This window comes from Synchiropus splendidus, chromosome 13, assembly GCF_027744825.2.
Source record: "Synchiropus splendidus isolate RoL2022-P1 chromosome 13, RoL_Sspl_1.0, whole genome shotgun sequence".
NCBI lineage: Eukaryota > Metazoa > Chordata > Actinopteri > Syngnathiformes > Callionymidae > Synchiropus > Synchiropus splendidus.
Window position 1 is genome coordinate 15038173 of NC_071346.1, and position 21746 is coordinate 15059918.

Consider the following 21746-nt stretch of genomic DNA (forward strand, 5'->3'; position numbering starts at 1 on the left):
TGATTATGGTTTTGTCTGAAATACACTTGATCGCTTCACCCTCACCGCTCACCAATTACTGTATTTATTGTCTCTATTATCCCTAGCATTTCCATGGTTTGGTTCATCATAAGTGGTAAATAAAATAATTTCAGATGGACAATAGTCCACTTACTATTCCTTTTTTTATTGTATCATTGAAATGAGAATTATTCAGATGTTAAAGAAACAAAAATGAGTTGGTCAGGAAAATAAACTTCCAATTTCATTGTTTAAATGTCTAAAATTCAACAGCATATTTTTATTTGAATAGTTTTTTACCCACTTCCAACATTAAAACTGAGTAATTTTTTAAAAACAAGTCCACCATATTTTATTTATCAAGAGTGTTAATTGAGATGTTCTGAACATAAAACCAGACAAAGAACGAAACGTTTCATATCAATGAAGCTTTTTATTATGGAAAAAAAAAAGTCGCATATGTAGACAAGTTGATGCCTGAACTCCAGAAGCCGAAAAAAATAGCTGTAAAGTTATTATAGCTATTAAAGGAGAAAAAAAAAAAATCAAGTGGAACGCCCCAAATCAGTGATAACAGGATTCAACTAGCCAGAGAAACAGTGAGAGTAAAATCAAAGCCAAAACATTTGTGACCAGAACTGAAAGATGCTGGTGTGAGTGACCCGATGCCCCGACAGGAAGAACCGGACCTGACTAAGTATTCCCACCCACAACATTGTGAAGAAACAAAGCAGGATCAATGAATAATAAAGGAACTTTCACCCCAAAAATACTGACGATATAGGTAGAAAAATATCAAAACATTTTCAGAAGTCCATTCGGTAGAAAAGGACATTGCACTGCCCGAACCAAAACCAGACGTTCAAATGCTTGAGAGAGCCGAGGACGTGAGGGAGCAGCAGAGGTCCACTAACAAGAGTCCGACAGTGAGATGGCACCCATTCTTGGAGGAAGAGAATTCTACAAAATATACTAACAAAAACAGGATGGTGGGGAGTACAAGGGGAGACTCGGGTCTCTGTGGGCAGAAATGCTTCCATGCCAGAAAAAGGAACTGAGTTCTGATCCTAGATAAGTCGGACCATCCGGATCCAAAAACTGGACTGATCACAGCAGCTGTGCAGGAATGACCTCTGATGCCGTGCCCTCTTCCAGGGTGGCGCTGACCCACCAACACTTGGGCTCCTCAGTAAGAGTGTATGCATCCTTTATAACAGTGACCATCCGTCTTTACATTTCAGGCTCATTATTTGGCCACTACACTGCACACGGGACCACAAACTGTATCTTTTTACTGTCGGATACATGCAATTCAATCCTTTAAAACACGACGGCTCACAGTAATGTCACCATTATCACACTGCTAATTCTTTATAAGACGTTTCTTATCAACATTTACTCATGTTTCATAAGACATCCTTAAAATAATACATTGCATTTATGGTACTTTTCATATTTTACTATACTTTCCTCAGAAATCACAAATAAATTATAAAAAATGAAATTAAATTATTTTATGTTTGAAATTAATTTTGTATCACAAAATATATATTTTTCTTAATCTATAATTCCCAGAATTCCCTTTTATTTAACTTTTTCTTGACAATATACTCCTGATAGAATTGTTTTTTTTATTTCTCTAGAAACCATCAATTATTTACTGAAGGTGAAATGTTTCCGAGGTCATTTCAATTTTGGAATTGAATACAGACAGCAGCACGTGTACACACTGGCCACCAAATAGTGAGCCATTATCAGTCACCAAGCTGGTGTGATCGTTACACTGTTATAACACATTCATAAACCTTTACTGAGGAGATGCAGTGACGGCTCGAGCGGTTACTTGAATAATGGGATTATTGAGTCTGATCAAAGCTTCACTGAGACCAAGTCGAAGGCCTGGTCCGGTCCCACTGCCCACATCTCAACTGCTTATTGCCGTGAGAGCAAAAGTTACAGCATTTGGTTGCTTGGCTCCTCAAACATAGGCACTGAGGTGAAGAGTCTGGGAAGGTTAAAACCACACACACGCACACATACACACACACACACACACACACACACACACAGGGTCACAGAGAGAGACAAACACATCTACCGGTGGTGAACCAGAGACTTGTGCGTCAGACTGGTTCTGTTACCGCTCTTTCCATAATAAAAGCATGGCACCCCGACTTTAAAACCCAAGTGACACTTCAGTTTGACACACAGACTGGCAACAAGCTTCTCCCAATCACGAGTGCGAGCAGGAAAACTGAATGAAATTCTTAGCGGAAATTTGACACCTGTAACTGATAAAAAGGTCTAAGATATGAAGCTTCTAAAAATAACATTTGGCAGCTCACGGTGGGAACGCCACAGCAGGTACGCTCAGAAGAACTCTGCGTCTCAAGCTCTTTCTCTCGTGACGTCAAGTCACAACAATATTAGAATGATGGACAGGTTCGGCCACGTATCTATGGCAACACAACAACACCCCATTAGACAAATTTGCAGTGAAGAGTGTAAATTTAGATCAACACAACAGTGGGGAGAACATGCATGAAACCTCACCAAGTACATGTGCAGTTTAAGTCTTCTGTTCATCACACCTGTCCTGTACTTGCTGGCCGGTTACTGAACGACACTTCGGATTATTTCCATCGCCAAGCTGTAATGCTCCACATGTCAGTAGAGATTTGCAGTTTCACAGCATTACTTGGTGTTACCACAATCCTAGTGTTGCCATGGAGGCGCAGAGCAACGCGCAAATGCAACATTGTGTCAGGAGAGAAGAGCCAGTGCTGCTGCACGTCAGATGGAGAAAACAAAATCTAGACAAAGCCGAGGCTAAAAAAATGCAGAGCTAGCAAAAAAATGTGGCATAAAGACTCACAGGTTGAGGGGGGTGGAGGGAGGGGTTATGAAGGTCACTATCGACACGCTGTAAGTTATGAATAAAAAAAAAAATGACAGTTGTGTTTCCACTTGATGTGGAAGCAGGTGAACAGGTCGGAGCTGAGATAGAAAACGATTCACACAAGGCACTTGATCCTGTAAGAAAGCCGAGTCCGCCCACCAGCAGAGACCTGCATAGCATCAAGTTGAGGACTCGGTCTCTGATTATTGACGTTGTTTTTGGCTTTGAGCACTTTTTTTTCCAAATATTAAAACTTTGTAGGTTTGAAAATAAAGACCAGAGTTGGTTTCTCTTTCCTAGTCCTGGGTGTGACTCTGGACGAGTCCAGATGTGGAGACTCGCACTCCTTTGACAGTAAGTCCGATGGCACTCCGAAGGCAGCCGGACGTGGGGACTGTAGAGGGGGGCCAGGAGGGGATTCCACAGTGAGACTTCAGGGCACCCTCCTGGGGCGAAGATAAGAGTGGCACATGAAGGGGTCTGCCTGAGTCTGAGAGACTTGCGGGCGTCCAGAGGTCCGAGGTCGACGCGGAGGCAGGTGGAGAGCATGGGCGACGCCACAGCGCTCATCCTGCTACCTGCTTCTGAGGTTCTGCAGGACTCCGTACACCTCCTCCTCTTTGCTGAGGCCCTCGAAGAAAGGCAGCAGGTCCAGGAGCTCGGTGTCATTCATGTCATCAAACCAGGACTGGACAGGGACCTGAGGGGACAAGAGCTCATCAGCCTTCCCAGAACAAACAACAAGACGTACACTGAAATCTCTCCAACTGGACCAGAAGAAGAGACAGGGTTCACATCTCATAGCTACAGTTGAGGACTCACAGCATTCTCTGGGTGGAAGATGTACGAGGCAGGTGAGTTGTCCACGATGATGACGTTGCTGAGCTCTCGTCCGAGTCGGCTGAGGTCTTTCACGTAGTTTCCTCTGTGGAAGACGCAGGACTCTCGGAAGAGCCGAGCTCTGAACACGCCCCACTGGTCCAGCAGGTCGGCCACAGGGTCGGCGTACTATACAGCCCGAAAATGACAAGACAGGTGTAAGTAGCTGCACAGAAATAAAGACACATGACAAAGACTCTTCTCCACTACAGACTAGAACGCTTTACTGTAGGCCACATTCTCTTCTACGGCTGCGACTAGGACTGCACACTTCATGCCGGGTCAGAGGGCTGCCCTGCAAGAGCTCAACATCACCATATAAGGAGGTGGTCTCAGCGAGGACTGTTTGTCAGATCCACAGCTGGAATTACCAACACATTTAATATAGCCAGTCGATGCAGGCGACTTTTTTTCACTCAGAGTGCCAAGAAACCACATATAAACGGGAACTGTTTAGGTCACTGTTACTGAGCTTCCTCGAGCGCCTCCTAGAGGGCAACAAGTTTTTTGTTTCACACGTTGCCCTGTGAGACACTCAGATTTAATGCATTTATACATATACATGTATACATACATATATTTTTCTTTCTTAAATATGACTTGAGCCTGGTTCTGCTGCAGGTCAGAGTTTAAGTGTAACTAGATAAAATATGGTTATAGAGCACAAGTGAAATGAAGAGGAATTCAGATGTATAACATGAATGGGCCCCGGGCCCATTTGATCTGGAAATGGTGGCCCCTGAGATCAAAGGTGAAGAACCCTTGCCATAGACCACAAGGTAAAATACCTACACCAACATGTAAAGTTGGAAATAAAAATAAACAGCATTAAAACAGTTTAACAGGAATCACGAAGAATTTCATTAGTTCTATTCACACCAAACCAACCTGCTTAACCACTGCACTTGCAAATTTATAACAAAAAATGTTTCATTTTATGGAAAGAATGGAACTTTGTGCAAGTGGTCGTCTTTATTCTCTCCAAACAAAGGGGAGGTTGCTCTGGCACTTTGATCCTTCAAGGCATGGATGCGATGTCCAATGACACAAGGTTCCACACAGGCCTTTAGTGGTATCAAAGCCTGATACAGGCATCAAGTACTTCTACTGCCAATCCAAATTCTCATCCCAAGTGTGTCATCATACAGACCACATTCACGCAGGTTTGGCCAAATAGGTTTACAGTGCATCCCTATGATTAAGAGGGTAACAATAAGAGTCAATGAGGGAACGTGCCACCAAAACCTTTCAGTTCAGTATGTTATGATTTAAGGACTGAAGCGAAAAGTACTACTAGCATGAAAACAAATGGCCTAGATTTGACAAATCCAGAATCAGTCAGGAGTTTTCTTCTTATCCACTGAGATCAGATGGAGCCAGATGCTTGTTCTTTTTCTATTGTCTGATCTCAAAATAAGATAAACGCATTACAAACTGCAGATCAGCCACAATTAACCCTGAAAACAAAGCAAACGCACTACGCAACAACAACAAAAAAATCATTTGAACAATTCAGTTAAACTGAAATGACTGACAGATTTACAACCAAGAGAACGGAAGACAGAGGATATGAGTTGTAACTTTGTTGCTTCTATTAACGGCTCTTCTCATGAGTCAAAAGTGGTGCAGCCCTAGTTCAGACCTAAAACGAACCAACAAGATCTGCTCTGCTACAATGCATTTCACACAGTCGAAACTCACCATCAGGACTATGGAACAGACATGAAGACGCACAGGAAGTGATGAAGTTTAGGCAAGAAATGAGACAGAAAAAAAAGTTTCCAGCACAGTCATCAAAACACAGGTCCGTTTTTGGTCACCTACCTTCGCCAGACTTGCGGTGAAGAGCACGCATTCGAAGAGCTCGCCCATCTTCTGGAGGAACTCATCAACGTGAGGTCGCTTTAGCACATACACCTACAAGCGACACACAGTGGATTATGCTCCTACTTGTCACAGCCAGGGGGCGCTATGTAAACATCGCCACAGCAGCAACACACAAAGCCAATAGCCACCAGAGGCCGGGTCCCTCTGTCTCCCGTTTACAGAGTATTATTTCCATAGGTGGATTTCAATCAATAAAATTTGTGTTGCGATGCGCTCAATCTGACAGCAGGTGGCAGTATCGCTAGAGATGTCCCATAAAAAACGCACCTATACTGACAGGCAGAGGTCATCAGCACAACTGTAAACGGTTACCTGTATGCAACTCCAGTTCTATGAGAACATGCAGAGCCCTCTAACAGGCTCCAAGTTCCTTTAAAGACGAACTGTATTTAAAGAAACCACGGTGGACGTCCTGACAACAGCATCAATGGTAGCCATTTCTCAGCCACAGCTGCTCAGCGGCTGCAGCCCTGTGCAAGTAATCATGAACAGGCCAATCAGCATACACACAGCCTATCCTGGATTACTTGAACTGGATCACAGACGGTCTCCTCGGGTTCATGTTGACATTTTCAAAAGCAGAAACACGTTCATGAGTGGATGTTCATTACCTGATGAACTGTACCATCAATCTCCACAGGAACAATGAAGTCTGCGTTGCTGATGGGCTGCGACAAGAACACGGTAGCACTTGTTATTTTGGCAGTAAAAGCATATTACCACAAGAGGCGCTCTTACTACTAACCCCCCCACCCAAAAAAACAAAAAAAACAGGAAGTGACAGAGATGGACAAAAGCAGGGCACCAATCCTCTCATATATTTGCAGATCATTGACATTAATCTAATGATAATAATGTTGTTAAACACTTGTTTTTTTAATTCTTGTTCAATGGGAGTCAAATACACTGGTGAAAGACAAGTTTGAAAAACTATAAAGGTCAAAAATGTATCTCAGTATAACTTTAAAGAATGCTAGAACCTAATTAAAGAACTCCATGATGAACACATGAGGCTGCACATTCTAAATCTTCTCTCACCTTGAAAGAGCTGTGTACGAGTGTTTCATCCAAGTCGATCACAACACACTTTTTACCGTAGTCAGATATTTTCATCTCTGGCAGGAGGTGTTTGGCTGGTGGCTATCAGAAGGAGAGGAGGGAAGAAAGAAAGAGAGAGAGAGAGAGTTCCTTACTGGTCACTTTTTTGGCATTTGAAATTCCAAGTAAAAGTCATGCTTAAAGGGAATGGAACGCCCGACATTTAGATGCATTGATGTCAACATTTCAACCAGGATGACAGCAATTCCAAATTTCATCAGATATTTGGATTATGAACAACTTTCATTTTTTACGTCATTGTTACCATTAAATTCTGACCAACTAAACTTCTCTGCTTCACTGTACATTTTAACTGTCAGATGGTGTACATACACCTAAGTAAAAGAATTAATCACATTATCAATTACTACAAGAGAAAAGGTTAAAAACATGCAGTTTCATTCAGAGTAATTGGATTCTCGTAAAAAGCTGTGTTTAGTCATATTAAATAAGCTTGTCCCTTGATAGTGTATTTTCTTTTCTCAGGTTGACAACAACAACCGTCACCTCAAAGACCAGTACCGTAATTTCCGGACTATAAGCCGCTACTTTTTTCTCGCGGTCTGAACCCTGCGGCTTATAAAACGATGCGGCTAATATATTGATTTTTACAGGGATATTACAATCAATCGGCCACCGATTATGAAAGGCTGAACTCGTTGTGATCTGTGAATGCCGACCACTGCCTGTCATTGCCGGTCACAAAATCCGATCACATGTGACAGCAGCCGTTCTGATGAGGCACCGCCCGCGGTTTGTGAAGCGTCCGCTCCTCCCTCCCGACTCGCCACTCGCTTGGCAACGGCGTGTCTAATGCGGAAGCTTTTTTCAGTCTGTCATGTCAAGTTTGCATCCTGCAGCACATGCACGTTAAAGGGCGTCAACGCCACGAATTCAATACGATATTTAAAACACCAGCACTTGACGGAGCACAGAGAGTTTTCTGGTGCTCATGAAAGTGAAACTACAGGAACCAGCGGTCACTTGCGACACTCGCCGGTCTCAGCGTGACGTTCAGAACGCGAAGCATATTGCCCGAGAAATAATCATTAATTTCACCGCGCCAGATGAGCATCCTTTCTCAGGTGTCGTTTTAAGACGGAATCAACCGGGACCGAATCCGCTGCAGTCTTGTGTGTGTCAGATGCAGCGTTCGCGGTGAATCTGAGACGTTTGCAACCGTCCCGAGTGAGAACTTTCATGAAAGAAGTTGAAGACAGCTGCTTCAGCTGAGTGCTCTCCCTGTCTCTCGGAGCATCCCGAGTTTTTACAGTCTAATGAGCATGCTCTTTGCTGGCAAAAATATTGAGCTTCGTCACATCAAACCGATGACATCACGGGCGTTTTATTTACCTTTAAAGCGCTCAAATTGCGCTGTTTTCGCCCGCGTGTCCGCAGCTCTGCTGACAGAGACGATCTACTGGAGGGTGAAAACAGCGCTTTCTGAACACTTTAAATGTAAATAAGATGTGAGGAGTTCATGACTGGAGTTCAGAACATTGGCAAGATTGTTTCATGAGTCAGTCTCGACACTGGACCCCGTTTTCAAAACTAGTACTAGAGGATCGCTAGAAGTGATCCTCATGCATTTTCTGTGGCGCAGACAGCAACAGTGCACCCGCGGCTTATAGAGCGGTGCGGCTTATGTATGAACAAAATCCATTTTCCTTCTTAGATTTGGTGGGTGCGGCTAATATTCCGGTGCGCTCTATAGTCCGGAAAATACGGTAATTTAAATGAAGTATGAACATGAATACTACTTACTTGAAAGCGAATTGTCAGTGTTATTGACTATCACAACAATTCTTACACTTAAATGATGTGATCAAACAACTGTTGGTTCTGCCGTCACTCCAAACATCAGCCAGCTGACCAAACCACCATCAGAGAGGCTGATCAGGAACAGTTTCAGTGGCGAAACCATTCTTTCTCGCACCCATTTTCTGATGCATACTTTTTCTTTACTAGCAGCAGGACAGCAAGTCAACATGAAGATTATTTTGTATGCACTTATCTGGTGTGACTTTTGTGGTCTTAGTTAAGCAAAGTTGGAATACTTAAATTACACCAACATACAGGGACCAAGGAGAAGCCGAGGTCTTTCTAAACAAGCCTGTTCCCAACATAGTGCTCCGTACATGAAGTAAAAGCATCACTTCCATTAAGAACCTCAAGAGGACCATGTTGCGCTCTTGAGTTTTATCATAAAATCATAATGTTTATGGTTATTGCATCAGCCTCACCTTCTGCAAAAATGTAACTGAGGGCACCAAAGAAATCAGGTGATGAGATGAGTTTAGTGATGTCATAGCTTCAGCTCACGATGACTTTTTTTACTTAAGCCATGCAGATGTTAGCGGCTGTGAAGCACCTGGCACCAATAAGAAGCACCCAAAATGAAACCACGTCCACCCTGATGACACCAATATTTGAAAGAACATGAAAGATGAAGTCGTGTGACTACTTCAGGACTGGTGCTCTTTGGTGCACTCACGTGACCCACGGATACCATGCATGAACAAAGGTAAAAGTAAACACCGGTAAGGTTGTAGTTCCGTAGTGTCAGTGTCTTGCTGCCTCAGACACATTTATGGCTTGAGCGGTGCATTTCATCGCCCCATCTTACTTTAAATCTGTTTCAAGAAGTGTGTACCGGCCATGCTGTCTGCTACCTCTCAGTTTGGGGAAGGCCGATATGAACCATTTTATATCACGATAATGATAGACAACGGCACAATTTTACATAGACTAACTTACTAAACATACTACAGAAATTGCTTACTTTTTGCTATCCCTTTATTAGGAAGAGACATGAATCACAACTGTCACAAATGAGATGGCGGAACAGGAGTGAAACAACATAGAATTAACAGAAGAGGTAGGGCGCTAGATCAACAGTAGCCCCAACACAGGTATCAATTTAAATTACTGATATCAAAATTGAATATGGAATAAGAGTTCAGAGTAACAGCTGAAGCCAGTAAAACAAAAGTTGCAATCCCAGACAAGTTTATGAAATTAGTATCTAAAGTCTCATCATTATGTGTTTTATTATTTAAATGGGTGTCACTGGTTTAAATTCACATTCAAAATGGCTAGAATAAAGTACATCTTGGTGTGTTTGGTGAAGTCTAGATGCACACCGGATGACAAGTGAGAGTTTTTTTTTGGCATTTCAGCAGTTATGAAGGTCCTCATTGACAAGTGATGAATGTAAAAACTGTGATGCATTATTACTGGTTAGAAATATTCTCTACTGAAGGTCAACTCTGGGTTATGCGACATGATTTGTAAGAGCGTGAACAGCCGCTGAAACATTAATGCGCTAGGTGGTTAGCATCACACTATCTGGAATGCATACAAACCACTGACTGTCACCCATGCAGTCCATGCACAGAGGCAACGCTACACATGGAGTTGTGCAGGACTGTCCAGGACTGAACCACAGTGTGGCAGCAGAGCTAAAGTTCTCAGAGGAACCAACACAGAGACAGAGCCTGCATGCAAAGAAAGAGACAGGAAGAGATAAAGGGAGAAAAAGGGCAATACATACACAAGGGACAGGGATGACTTCGACCTGGTCACACTACAACACAAGAAATAGAAATGTACAATCCAAAACAAGGGAGGAGTGAACAAAAAAAATTATGGATGAAGAAACAACAATAGTTGTTTATAAAAACAGACAGTACAGCTGACGTGGAGATCGACAGTGCACAAGTAGCAGCTGCTCACCTTAGGAGGAGATCCATTTTCCTCTACTGGTGGAGGCAGGGCGCTAGTTGCGGTGTTTGAGGCCGGAGGCTCAACATTGTAGTTGCGGAAGCAGCAGAAGAATGTGCTGAAGATGCTTCGACTCCTTTGCTTCTTCAAGCTGTTGTTGGACTGTGACGCTGTCGAGGCAAAAGTGCAGATGAACTTAGTTGTGTGCCCAATCACATGTTCAGTTGTAAGACATATCGGGTTCTTTCACTTTCACACATGGTAGGCTACATATGAAATTATGACAAAAACATTGTGACCAAATCTCATTCACTTACGGAGCTAGGAGTTCTCTGAACGTATCATCCTCAGCAGTAATACAGCAACCTTCCAAACTGTAAGTACCAATAATAAGAAACTGCTCTATGATACATGCCAGTATGTAGTGTATTTCCTTTTAGTTTACTTGATCAGCTATTTTACTGACACTCTTCGCTCACTCATCATAGACAGAATGCTCAACATGGTCGAAGTAAGTCGGAATGACGCATAACAGTAACTGGCCACCTGATAGCTGATAATAAAACGTTGAAAGGTTGATCTTTGTCCTCTTGTCATCAATTTGACATCTTACGTTCAATGGGAGCAATGGAGGGTTAAGTATGATTCAAAGATGATTGAAAATGATTCAAAATAAACAGACAGCCAAATCAAGACTCTTTGCTGGCACCTACAGTCTCACATTAGACATGATTTATTTAGACATTTCACAACTTCAACAAAGGAAATGTAATGTTTTATATGTATTGACGGTCGTACTAGACTGTACTACCTTTTCAAACAAGGAACCACCACCGTCAGCCGGTCCTGCCAAATATGCTCCTTTGGAAGATTCATTTGATTCAGGAGCTACTGCAACCATATTCTTACTTCAACATAAGACGGTGTATTTTCTGTAATTTTTGTCAACCAATACAAGTTATAGGGTTACTGGTTGAGCGCACAAAATTCTAAGAATAAACATATCTAATCTGGTCTGGCATCAGTGGCTTTGCAGAAGCCCTTCAGTATAGTGGTTTCTTGTTCAACATTCGTTACACACTGCTCTCACACACATCAACCATGACACAAACGCGCCCAAACATTTATATTTGTGATGTATTTACAAAATCTACAGGGAATGGACAGAATGGCACACAATGAGCAGTGTTTAGTTCTAAATGTAGGAACGTCACAGCATCATGGAAGGGGAATACCTTGGAGAGGGCCCCCAGTCTAAAACAGGACACCCACAGACAATTTACAAATATCAGTGCGGAACAAACATATAAACGCAAGCAGTGGTGCCCAGAGCCTGTCTGGCAATGGCAAAATGTCATTCGATGTTGGCGCTTTTCAAAGACCAGTCAGAATTGTGGATAAGAAAATAGCTTGGCAGTCAGTTTGACAAAGTCACTGGCAAACACAACTCAGCCCAGGACAACAGAGCAGAGTCTAAATCCAACCCAGGGGTTTTATTAATAGTCACACGTTGAACGCACACGCCCCCTCTCATGTTAAGTTTTCTGTTTCTCTGGATTGGAATTTGTCATAGTCATATCTTCTTCTGTCCTCCCTCCCGTGTTTTCTCTGGCAGGTGAGGTGCTGAAGGAGCCCGGACATGCAGCAAGAAACTGGGGGAGGAACCCCTACATGGGCCTTCGATAGGCTGCATTCCTCCCCCACGCCGTCAGTCATTCTTCGACAATGCCACAAGGCTCACACAAGCAGAAGGCCTGGCAGCTAAGAACATGCTAACATCTTGATACTGTGCCACGTGGCGGTCCTGTCATAGTCATGACATGAGCCACATACGTGTAAGTGAATCTTCAGTGTGTGCAGAAATAACTGTGTAAATTGTCACAATACAAACTTAATACGACTTGAATTAAAACACAAAATTTGCTCTGCAGTGCTAAAAATAATAATATAATATAAATAATATAAACAAGTTATTAAGGCAGGTAATCTGATGAAAATATTTTGTTCAACTTTGAAAGTTCGCAGCTTGTAGCAGTTTTTTTAATAGAACCAATAACTGTGCACCAAGTTTATGAATACTATGCACTGCCAAAAAGACAAAATATCAATAAAAAGAACATAGTGAGTAAATCAGGGATGCACAACTTCTTTGACAAGACTTACGTTTCTGGTCTGTCCAATCTCATCATCCACCTTTCCATGATGTATTGTATATTGAGCCACGTTCAGGATTCAACTAAGGCAGTAGCCCAGTTACGCTGCAGAGTCCAATTGCTCGTGATGGGCTGATGAGGCTTCATGAAACAGTGACCTAATTTTCAGTGCTCAGTAGATGCTGCTGCTGGTTTAAAAATGATGAGCAGTTCAATTCAGATTTTAAAGCATTCCATTGAAGGTGGACACATCACTATTGCAAGACCACCTCTTAGACCGTGAAAGAAAAAAAATAAGTACAAAGATTGACATGACCTGATGGATGGGTGCAGGACACTACAATGAATAAAAACAAACACACGTGCACCCACACACGTCTGTCCTTATCAAACTGGACTTTACCTGTTACATTTTAGTTTGGCACAAGGACAGTGAGGCAATCTGCTTCCTCTGACTCATCAACACAACTACCAGCTGGACTCAAAACTTCAACCAGGCCTCAACCAGATCCCAATCAGTCTACAGAACGGTTGATACGCAGACTGTAAGACTCAATTACATAAACTAGATTTGTCTCAACAAGAACAACAACAATTCAATTGAATAAATTCCAATCAGCCAGTATAATCCTGCTCTGAGGGACAAGTTAAGAGTGATAACATGTAAAGAAAAGCCCACAACTCTGGAGAAATGTAACAACTGTGCTCACTGAAATAACTGATGCATGGCTCACATTTAACACAAGTTTATTCTATATAAATGGGGACACTTATCTTCAAAATAGTCTCCAACAATTAAAAAAAAGATATGGTAGGCAGGAATTTATTTCTATTAATTCAATTATCTTATTTTCTATTCTGAAACTTTTGCAGAAAAAAATAACATCAAACTATGTTGCAAAACTTAATAAAGCATACTTTCGTTCAAAATGTTAAATGTAACTTCACATTTTATTATGTTTATTATGTATTGAATGTAATTCAAAACTAGAATACAATGTGTACAAAAACTATAAACAAACAGCAGACTACATTCAATAGAAGAGATTTGTTTCCTTAACAACAAGGTTCATGGATGTGATAAAGGAGTATGTGAAGAGGATTGGTGCGAGTTCGGAGTATACAGAGGATACAGAGCTTCCGCTACATGTAAACAATCATGGTCCAATGCCACAACTTAAATGAGAGCTGCCGGGCTTCTCTCGCGCGATTCCAATAAAGTGGAAACATCAAAACAAGGGGATAACACACAACTCATCAAGGAGGTGGACATGCTTATGGCAATTATTTGCATGTTTTTAATGGCAAAACAAACGATGAACATAAAAATTAAACGACCAGAATAGGTCTGTTGTTTGTGGAACTAGAGGCGTGCATTCTGACCGGACATATGAAGAGACGCCTGCAGACTGGAGTGAGATTTACACCTCATGACAAAAAACTAGTCTCACCAATTCAATTGTTTCTCAGTTGGATCACTTCTTGAATGGTTACTTTCAGTTACTTTTGTATTCATTTATTTTTTAAGAAGCTGTAAGTTACCCAGGAATAAGTTTATTTTAGTGAAGAGGTCACAAATGCTGAGGAACCAGGGAGTGACAACTGTTTCACATCAGGAATTATATACCTAAATTAAGATTAAAAATTCAAAAATATATAAAGGTTACAATCCTGAGACTTGGCAAAAAACATGTTTTAGAGGTTTAGTTTAAAGATTAACTTTGGACCTTTCTCATGTGCACATGCCCACACACGGTGGAATTTGGATCTGTCATTGGACTGGAGAGTAGGATCTATTTTATCAAGGCCATCACAGGTTGCAGCAGAATAACACTAGAACTAGAGACTACACCAGTCTGAGATCACACGGTAACAATGAACTGTGAACCTGCCATCTGTCAAATTGCATATGAGACTTGCATATTTTCCCATCATGTTTCTAATCATAGTAAATATCATTTTAAATTACATTGAATTTGTAGTCCTGATGAACAAATTGGGTACTTATTAACTATATTGAAGCATTTCATATCAATTACGTTAAATCTAACACAAATTGAAAGCGACTTAAAAAAAAACACATTACACTAAATATAGTAAATATTTGCATCATCAGTCCTTTACAATTCCAGGTTAAATAGTTCAACTGTATATACAGCGGTTTATTTGTGTTTGCGTGTGTGTATTGGTTGTGTGACAACAATTCCATGCTAAAAGCCTGTGAAAAATGAATGTGAAAGCTTGTGGTTTAACGGTTACAGAAGCATGTAGAAAGGGAATGAGCCAAAATCGTCGACAATATATGCAGCATCACCAGTTTACTCCAACAACCCTTCTTTGGGAACTGTTAATCTACCAGTTCTTTAAACATATAGTTTGCATATGCTTTTGAATCGTGGTCATCTCCGGTGGTTAAATGTGGACTGGAGGTCGGTGCTCGCCTGCCCAGCAGTCTGCTGGTCTATATTTAGGGGGCAGCTTGGCAGTGTGAACGGCATGCACATGTTGTAATATAGACAGAGAAGAACTCTGTGAGCAATAGGTAGTCAATTTTGGTCCAGACAGTTTGGAGCCACTTCAACAAGTGGAGAGTTACCTGCCAAATTCCTGTACAACAGCTGCTGGAACTGACTTCTATGTCCCTGGACTTGAGAGAGATAAGAGAAGATAGATCGCTGCTCACACGGCAGTCTCTTGCAGAACAAATTATCATTCATTGTCAGAAACAAGCTCAGGGCATTAGCCCTCATGAATAAGTCAATAAAGCTGTAATTATTTGGATAATCAAATGCATGGGTGCAATAACTGGCCAAAGTCAAGGAAAGCAGCAGCAATATTCAAAGATCTACATCTTCAGAACAAGCATCTAGGTAGGAGAAAGAACCATGAACAGCAAGATCACGAGGTGTGAGAGTTTACAAATAGTTTTTATCTTGTAATGCTTCTGCTGCCGCCTGACAAGGTGCTAAATAAACAAGTCGTACATTCCCTTATCTTACAAATGAGAGTCTGTACAAGGAAATGACATACAAGGAAATGATGTGCGACACGCCGTCGTCATCAGTGAGCTCGTACATGCATCAGTGAAGCCAAAACAAGAATGTCAATTTTTACTTTTTTTGTGTCCTTAACTATTCAACATGTCTGCTAACAGTAACGTGGTAGCGAAACATGATTAGCAATGATGCATTTCAAACAAACTTGTACAATGAATAAAATCTTGATTTACAGCTTTAATAATGTCAATATTGTTTAATTTTTCGTTCATTTTGACAGAACTGGAAACAGCAGTGTCACCAAAACACACTTAATCTTTCTTCAATCATATATGATCAAGTTAGCACTGAGTATCTACTCAACACATGCGGTCCCCGTATTCTAGAATATCATTTAGAATAATAAAATATCATCAGCTTATGGACTCAGATGACTCGAGCAGAATGGCTAAATGGCTTGCTATTCAAAGGGCTATTGGATTGAACAGAATTTGAGGTTTAGATGCCTCAGTGTACCATACTTCTGAAGTGAAGTAGGAGTTACCCGCTCCATTAGGACTGAACCAAACTTGACAGAATACACAAGTCTCAAGTACTGAAGCTACACTAGCTGTCGACACTCACAAGGGAGTCACCTGACTTGTAGCAGTTTTCTCCTACTATGCTCCTTCTTTGGCTGCTTATCTACCAGTTTCACAGGGGAAAGACTGAATTGGGTGTTTAACAACTTGAACTTGTCATTGCATTAAAGATGTCTATTAAAGCTGGGCAACCACTTAGTCAGCTAAATGGCACGGATTACAAAAGACGATCATCTGTTTGCTGAAGGTCCACCTGCAGCCCTTAGGAGTCCAGATAACCCAGCTGGAACAAGCTTGCTCCTGGCTCTGGGAACTTCTCAACTGATGGTGATGTTAACAACACAAAAATCTTCACTTTGTCTTTTGTTACACAACACAATGCTACAACATGGCACAATCAGAAACGCTGTGTTGTTCTCACTCACATTCTCAAGCATAAACAATTTAAACCCAAATAATTAAAACTGACAGAACACAGTCTGTAAGGCTAGACATACAACAAGGGTGTACACCCAGCAGTAATATAGCAAAAAATCTAAAAGTTTGTCTAGCCACTGATGTCATACTACAACCATGATACTAAATTCATCGTCACGCGCAGTGTTTCTAAAATCCAGATAACAGAAATTCCCTACTTTTAGCAGAGCATATGAATTAAAATTTCCATCATATGATGGTTCTATCGGTCAGTTTTATCTGACTATAATATCTTCAAATGTAAAGGCGCAGAATATCTTTGTTCTCGGATCAGAAGTGAATGTATTACAAAGAATAAATGCTGACAATGCCTCAAACTCACATTCACCATGACACCAACAAATGACCGGTTTCCTTCACAGACCTCATGAAAAGGAAGCAAAAATTGAAAATGCATGATTATTAAATGAGAGAAAGAGTGAATACCGAAATGGGGTTCTGTCAATAACAACGTCATTTTGAAACCAAGAATTTGATTTAAATGTAATTTATAAACTCAGAAGGGTAATCCATTCATTTAGTGTCAAATAATTCAACATATCTGCGCAGAATAGTCAGACTACAGCAATAGTTTGGTTAAGCCACTCCTGTGATTTGTTTTGATAAACATAGATGAAATTGATTCTTGGGTAATGACGTCTCTGTGACGAAGGGTGGCTCCTTCTGGTTCAACTATCGCTGAAGTGTCAAAAGAAACACTGTGCCAACAGCAATATTCAAAACTCAGTAGACAATGATCACATCAGATGATCAACTCTATTAACTAAAGAGATCCAGAAGCACTGAAGCAATGGCTGAAAGTCGTAGTCACACTCATAACTATCCTTGTGGTCAAAAGAGAAAAGCACTTCAGTGGAACATTTGCTGAACATTTGTTTCAGAATAAGATAAAATACGAGAGACAATGCAGCAATTTCTAACTCCTTTTCTTTGTATTGTAGGATTGACACAATGTATACAAAGAAATAATAGCTGAGCTGAGACTTCCACATTTCCTTGTGTGGCACAGCAGAATTTTACACAGGCGCAGATCACCAGGACTGATCTTCCACCAAGCTAAACGATTACACACATACACCCATAGTTGGAGTACATTGTTAGATGCCTTTTAAAATTTCAATCTTTGCTGGACTGTGGCAATACTTTGTTCTTCTAAGGTGTCATGTACCTGCAGTCAATGTCAAAGCTTGAGGAGCAAAAACAATGATTTACACTATCAAAAATAGAACGAAGTCTATTCCAAATTGTATTTTAAAGATTATATTTAACAGATACAAAAATAAAGGTTTGCAGTATGCTCATTTGCCATGATACCCACAGCTCACATTTCAAAATATAATATAGAACCATCAACGTCAGAGGCCAAAACATTGTTCTGCAAGAAAGACTCAACTTCTCATGTTACTAATGGCCCAACATAGAGGTTGAACAGTGATATCGATACACATCCCGTGGGTGTAGGTGACCCGGAAAATGTCCCAGTGGACCCAAAACCTCAACAACCCTGATTAGTATTAACTTTTTTTTTAAGATCCTATTGTTCACATTGTTTTATTTAAAAATATATATAGAAAATATCTACACACTTGGACACGTTACGATTTTAGACACAAGTGGTCTAGCTTCATGTACAGCACATAGGATATGCTTTTCCATATCTTTTCGTGTGTCTAAAACAGTGAAAGACACTTTTAAAAACATCAAAATTGTATGGTTTAGTCAGCCCCTAGTATTATGTATAACACATTATTTTACAATTACACAATGTTTGCCCTGGAATGGCAGGTTTGCATCATCGGGACTCTTGACTTAAATAAACTCAAAATGAAAAAGAAACTTCACTTGAACCGAGCTAAGTGAAAAGTGTAGGATATTGCAGCAGAAAAGCATTTCATAAACAAACTCTCTTACAAGCTCATCTCTGGTAGAACCTGCTCGTGTGTGACAGACTGCTCTGCCAGTTTTATTTAGGGGTTAAATTGAGCCGTCTGTCTGCTGTATTTCATGTCTCTTAACAGTGGACTTTAACCATGTACCAGTATGGACATATTTCCTAGACGCTATTGACGATATATTATAAATAATGTGAATAAATGAACATTTTGTCATATTCTATTTTCCAAATCATTATATAAACTGTCAGTCCTTTGTCTTGTGAGATGAAAACGATTTTCACAGTTCTCTCTCTCCTAAAATGGTTGTTTTTCATTACCTTATTGAAGATTTCACTAATACTTTGACAACTTTAGAATGTTGATGGTCCCTAACTGATGCCGGGTCGTAGCATTAGCGCTGCCTGTGAGAGTGTGTCCGCGATCAGTGAACCCTAATGGGGATGCGGAGGAGGACGCCGCCGACAATAGTGGAGCGGAGGTCTTAGCGAGTTTTACCGAGGCACCAGTGCAGTAGAAGACCTGCATGTCTTGGTGTCAACCAAGGCAGATGACCGCGTCACAGAACCTAAACAAAATAAACACGGATCCAGAGACTCAGAGTTGACCAATGACATTATCAAAGGTTCCCTGGATTAAAAAGAAGAGTGATCACCTTTGTAAGAAAGAGGAACCAAAAACTAAGTAATGTCCAAATCCAACTTTCCTGACTCATATGTTTCAAATGATGAAGTCCATGATGCAGTAATTCGCACATCATGATGACCCTTCGTTTTGAAGTTATTGCTTTATTAAGTTCTCCCTGTTTGAAATCTCGGCGAGCAAGAAGAAACAAGAGCCACGCGCGTTATTACATCACAAGGGGCTCCACTCAGCCTCCAGCACAGCTCTGTACCTATCAGATCAACAACGCAACGCATTATTAAAGTTAGTGCAGCGTTTCATATAATTATGATCGTAATTATCACCTGTCCTGTGTGCGCATGAACAATACTCTCTCTTGTAAAGTGAAATTAAATCTCAGATTTACTACAGAGCGTCTGTCATCATAGACACGGAAATGATGGAGAGTTTACGAGAGACAGAACCTAGCCATGTCAACGGTCTTTATTGATACATAAATGCTGTTGTGTCCGGCCTCCATCTCGTGTTTTTTTTTTTTTTTTGCACTAAGACAGGACAATACACATTTGCTCATTTGCACTGACAAGGAAAGGGGGCTATGGCAACAAGTGATTTTAACTTCCAAGTGTGTTATAATACCCCTGTGGGAGCTGAAGGTCTCCTCCAGAGGAAGACTTCAGCTCCCACAAAGCGAAGCGTTTTTGATGGGCGGGGCCAATGCACATTTTACAGTGCAGATAGTTCAAATCATAGAGTTTCAGAATACTTGAATAGGGCTCCAATATAATTTTAATAGACACTCAAATCAGTAAATTAGTTGCTCTTTAAACTTAGCAGTAAAACATCAACTTTATAAGGTTGAATTTTAACTGCGCAACGTTATGTAATAAAATAAAACGAAGTTGTCAATGAAATGTGACAATTTAAAATAGATCTCTATAATAGGCAACATATGGAGAATAAATTCAGTTGTTTAAGTTCGATTATGGCTTTTTTTAAACCATACATATACACACATATAGTATTTAATTGAATTCTGAGTAGAAATGCGTACACCTCAACATTTCTCGGTGGGAGGAATACAAAATGTGTTTTAAATACTAGCAGCTGGGCTTGTTGTGTGCCAATCGGGAGTATACAAGCGGAGCATACGACATTATCCTCAAAGCCAGAAACTGTCAAAGTTGTTCACACGCAGATTCAGCCCACCACATCGCTAACTTGTTGCAGAATTAAGTGTTTCTTCCTTCGTTCAACATCCGATGTGACAACGTCTACAACTCAACCAGTGTCATTCAGCGCTAAAAGTAGTTAGCTCATAGTGCTAACAATGATTCGGGGCACTTTAGTGACTTTTCCTTACCTTTTTCCTGGTTGAAGGATATTATTTCCTCCTCCTTGGGATTGGAAACTTGTGTTATGATGGACATGTGGTCCATTTAGACGGGTGGATGTTCCGCTTTTGTTTCCCCACAGTATTATTCCGACTAGCGCGCTCGCTGTGCTAGCTACTGTTAGCTAGCGGAGGATGACCAGTCACTAGTCCGGGGTGAAGCGTTTTGGCAGCGGGAGAAGCCAGCCAGCTATCTCAGCGGATGGACACCAGAGGAAGTCATTTATGACCCCGCGTTAAACACCATGCCTGGACCTGACATGTATCGAGGCAGCGACAAACTCGGTATAAACAACAACAGTAACGTTGAATTACTTAGCTGAAGTCCAGTTAGCAACGAGCGGTCGTTAGCGGTCGGCCAAGATATGAGGCTGAGGCGCGTAAAGAGTCGAAAGTCTACCGTCCTGAAATGGTGCGCCTCTTTGCACACGATAATAGTTAACCCCGACTTTTATCGAACAGTTCTACGCCGCCACAGTCCCCGTGCAACATGGAGGCTTCAGTGTGGAGTTGAAGCGGGGGCGCTCAAGTGGGCGGGGCAGGCGCTGTGGGCGGGACTTAGTGAGTGGGTGGCTGAGAGTGGAAGCTGCTGCTTTGGTGTGGGAGGAGATGGAATGTATCAAGCCAAAGAATTTGACTTCCCAAGCTCTTCAAAGACAGTTTCATACGTGGTGAAATTCGGGCTCGATCCTTTCGTTCTTCGTCAACCCCAATCCTGCCAGTAATAATACTAATGTTAACATGACATAAAACACAATAAAGAAAATACTGTCAATTAAAATATTATTATCACAGAATAAACTTCTGCCCTGAGATTTAAAATCCATAAATATGAGCTACATAACATAAAAAAGAGGTTATTTAGTGTGAAGAAAGCTTTTAATCCCCCCGTTGATCATTTTTGTTCTTTCAGATTCGCCCCACTGTGGACGACTGTCATCAGAAAACAGCACATGGTTCATTGTCCTGACAACTCACATATATTTATACTCTTAATAATTATAGAGGCACTCCACATTCTATCTCTCTCTCTTGATTTTACATTTGCCATCTACCCAAATTCTGTGCTACTCAGGAAAAACGAACATATGTTTTCAGAAGCAGAACTGAGATATTTGAAGATATATTTTCAAACAATTTCATC

The 21746-nt window shown here is 41.0% G+C and overlaps 1 protein-coding gene across 2 annotated transcripts; it reads right to left on the reverse strand.

Annotated features, from left to right (window-relative positions):
- Nucleotides 1–416: 416 nt before the first annotated feature.
- On the reverse strand, nt 417–21135 carry LOC128769483 (CTD small phosphatase-like protein). 2 transcript variants are annotated; one of them, XM_053883240.1, is made up of 8 exons: nt 20573–21135; nt 10499–10656; nt 10317–10349; nt 6704–6805; nt 6277–6333; nt 5603–5695; nt 3722–3907; nt 417–3599 (listed from the first exon to the last, which is right to left on the reverse strand). In XM_053883240.1, the coding sequence occupies exons 1-8, from the start codon at nt 20646–20648 to the stop codon at nt 3474–3476; spliced, it is 831 nt and encodes a 276-aa protein (XP_053739215.1). In that variant the 5' UTR covers nt 20649–21135; the 3' UTR covers nt 417–3473. The 2 variants fall into 2 exon arrangements, with proteins under 2 accessions (XP_053739215.1, XP_053739216.1); XM_053883241.1 differs by lacking the exon at nt 10317–10349 and having other exon boundaries at nt 418–3599.
- Nucleotides 21136–21746: the final 611 nt, after the last annotated feature.

What these genes read in the sequence shown, in the direction of transcription:
- LOC128769483 (XM_053883240.1), bottom strand. Translation starts at nt 20,648, where the DNA reads ATGGACCACATGTCCATCATAACACAAGTTTCCAATCCCAAGGAGGAG. An exon ending in ATCCTTCAACCAGGAAAAAG is followed by an intron (nt 10,657 to 20,572) that starts GTAAGGAAAAGT and finishes TTGCCTCGACAG; the next exon opens with CGTCACAGTCCAACAACAGC. An exon ending in TCACCGCAAGTCTGGCGAAG is followed by an intron (nt 3,908 to 5,602) that starts GTAGGTGACCAA and finishes CGGGCTGTATAG; the next exon opens with TACGCCGACCCTGTGGCCGA.